Consider the following 2,685-nt stretch of genomic DNA (forward strand, 5'->3'; position numbering starts at 1 on the left):
ATCCCTGGTGTACACCCTTCCCTATTTTGATCGAGATGTTTCTCAAAATATGAGAGACGCCCTTTCGTGTGCAAGGAAGCAAACCACCAAATTCCCCCAACCAAGTCCGCTGCCGTAGTCAACTCCGACTCAGTGACCCTGGGGGATGGGGAGGAACTGCAGACTCATGGGAGCAGAATGGCTGATGGGTTCGAACCGGCAACCTTGAGGTTAGCAGCCAAGCCTTTTAACCACTTTGTCACCAGCATTCTGTGTACACGCACGGTCACCCAACACCGGGTGGCTAGGCTTTCAGCTGGTGTGGCGGTCGCTGAGAGTGGCAGAGGGAGTTCTGGGAATGGACATTGTTAAACAGGATCTCAGGCGCGGACAGCACAGGCCACACCAACAAACACATAACTGGGCTATTTCTCTGATTCCTCCCCCCCAAGTACCTGGGTACCCCCAGAAAAAGGCCAACCAAGTTTCAATTACATTCACCCTGAAAGTGCTAAGAGCAGGTAGAAGGTGGACCTGCGGGGAGTTAGGGTAGCAGGAGGCTCCACGGAAACCACGGCCTCTTCTCCAGAGAACTCCTGTGGATTTTTCGTCTGGCAGAGGAATCCAAACATTTGTGCTGCCCTCAGAGGCGTGAATGGACCGTGGTCACCGCAGTGCCAGCTCAAGGTCCTGCGGCAGCGGGGGGCATGGACGGCACCCCCGGGTCCCCACCCAGCAGGGCTCATTCCTGTGCTCAGCTGACTGAAGCATCTTGCAGACAATTAAGCAGGAACCCCTGCAACCCCTGAAAGGGAAGGGACCCTGGCAATGCAGAGCCTCTGCGTTTTCCCAGCCAAGTTCAAGGTTAGAAGGAAACAGGAAGGTGGAGGCTGTGCTGTCCCATCAGGGGCACCTGCTTCTCTTCCCTTAAGGGCTCTGGCTGCAGCCCTCGTCTTCCTCCGTCTCAGCCTGGCCTCCGCAGGGTCTGGGCATCAAGCTGAGTCCAGCTGATGAGTCTCCTCACTACTTGGGTGTGGGGGGCCTCTGCCAACGGGGGCTCCTGTCCGAGGCAGACACTGGTGGGTGAGGTCAGCGCTAGGAGGCTGCCGCTTGCTCCTGAGCTCGGCCGGATAACACAATGGCCTCGCCCCCCACTGGCTGGACCACTGCTAGTACCCAGACAGAGAAAAGGACCCAGGACTAGATCGTGGGCCCAGGAAATTCCCGAGGTGCACCTGGGTGCTCCCTGCATGTGCAAATACAGGGTCATGATGCTCCCGCGTCTATACAGAATGCAGGGAAGTCTGCTTTCTGCGTCTGTGTGGGGCGTGGGGTCTAGATGCCCAAAGAGCGGGTCTCCACTGGGTTCTCTCTTAACGCCCGTTAGGATAGGGGACAGGAAGACAAAGCAAGCTCCCCACAGCTACACCTGCCTGCCTGCCTCCCTCTCCGCTCCGTGTCCTCCCTCCCTCCTTCCTTAGCCAAATGCTCTGCCTGTCCCTGTCCCCACTGGATCAGAGCCCTGGGCACCCGAAGCTCTCCTGCTAAGTGTGCATCACACTGGAGCCTCTTCAAGGTGCCCAGTGCCTGCACGCCTGACCTGCAAAGCACGTTTTCTGATGCAGACCGGCCGGTCCCTCCCAGCGCAGGGGCAGTGAGTCAGGAAGGCCCCCTACAGAGGGACCGGAGGCCACAGTGTATGTGGGGTTCAGGTGTAGCCCTGGAGTCACCCCGCCTGCCCGCCGCCAGATCCCAGGCTGCTGTGGACGGCACCTTACCTTCACGGCGTACTCGGCATCCGTGGCCTTGTGCACACACCGTTTGCACACGGAGTAGGAGCCCACCCCGATGTCCTCCTTGACCTCATAGCCATCGGTGAAGTGGACGCTGTTCCCATGCAGCTGCTGAGAGGGACCAGAATGGCAGTGCTGTGAGCAATCTGTCATGAGGTGGCCTCAGGCAGCAGGAGCCTGGGACATGGAGCCTTGGTCATGAACTTGAGCCAGTGTGTTTACACACTCGAGGTCCCTAGACTCCCCCCTATTTTGTGGGTCATTGTGTCCACTGTCCGGGAGCTTTCCGGACGGAGAGAAGAGCTGGAGGTGACGACATGGACGCTATGGGCCTGAGGGTGCGTCTGGGTTTGGGGTCCAGGGCTCGAGATGTGAGTGAGGCTTGGACACCACAGTGCAGCGGGTCGAGGGCCTGGCGCCTCTCAGGCCACAGAGCCACACTGCTCAAGACATCGTCCTGAGGACTGTCCAGGGAGAGAAGCTGTATGTCCACGCGCCAGGACTGGCACTTGAGCAAAATGTGACCATAACTCTTCAGAGAGTTCACTACTGTCCACCACTACTGTCCTCTTCTACCCACTCCCACCCACAAGGACCCTCGGGCAGGACCCTCGGGAAGACTCCTGAGGCTGGAAATCTGAGGGAGACCCCCATGCTCCCCAGGGGAGGCGTGGGTGAACTTGACCCAGAGACTGATGGCTAGCAGCTCAACACACTAGTGTCTTGGGGTCAACCCCAGGCAGATGAGCTTTGAACTGACCATCCAGGGGGCTTTCAGGGAGCCATAAACTGCCTTGAATGAGAACTGGGACCACATTGTGATTCTGGCTCAGAAGCCTACAGAGCAGAGCTGAGCTGCCTCAGAGGGTTTCCAAGGGGGGTCTTTACAGAAGGAGATGCCTCCCCCGTCCCT

At 58.5% G+C, this 2,685-nt stretch overlaps 1 protein-coding gene across 3 annotated transcripts in view; it reads right to left on the bottom strand.

The window, feature by feature from the left end:
* RPS6KA2 (ribosomal protein S6 kinase, 90kDa, polypeptide 2) overlaps nt 1–2,685 on the bottom strand; it is a 336,292-nt gene that overhangs the window by 19,231 nt on the left and 314,376 nt on the right. For all 3 annotated transcript variants that reach the window (XM_006882782.1, XM_006882783.1, XM_006882781.1), the window contains one exon: nt 1,758–1,883. In XM_006882782.1, coding sequence (XP_006882844.1) covers nt 1,758–1,883 — 126 coding nt within the window. The remainder of the gene's footprint in view (nt 1–1,757; nt 1,884–2,685) is intronic.

The sequence above is a fragment of the Elephantulus edwardii genome, unplaced genomic scaffold (genome assembly GCF_000299155.1).
Source record: "Elephantulus edwardii isolate Elephantulus edwardi_28Jun2011 unplaced genomic scaffold, EleEdw1.0 scaffold00024, whole genome shotgun sequence".
Classification (NCBI taxonomy): domain Eukaryota; kingdom Metazoa; phylum Chordata; class Mammalia; order Macroscelidea; family Macroscelididae; genus Elephantulus; species Elephantulus edwardii.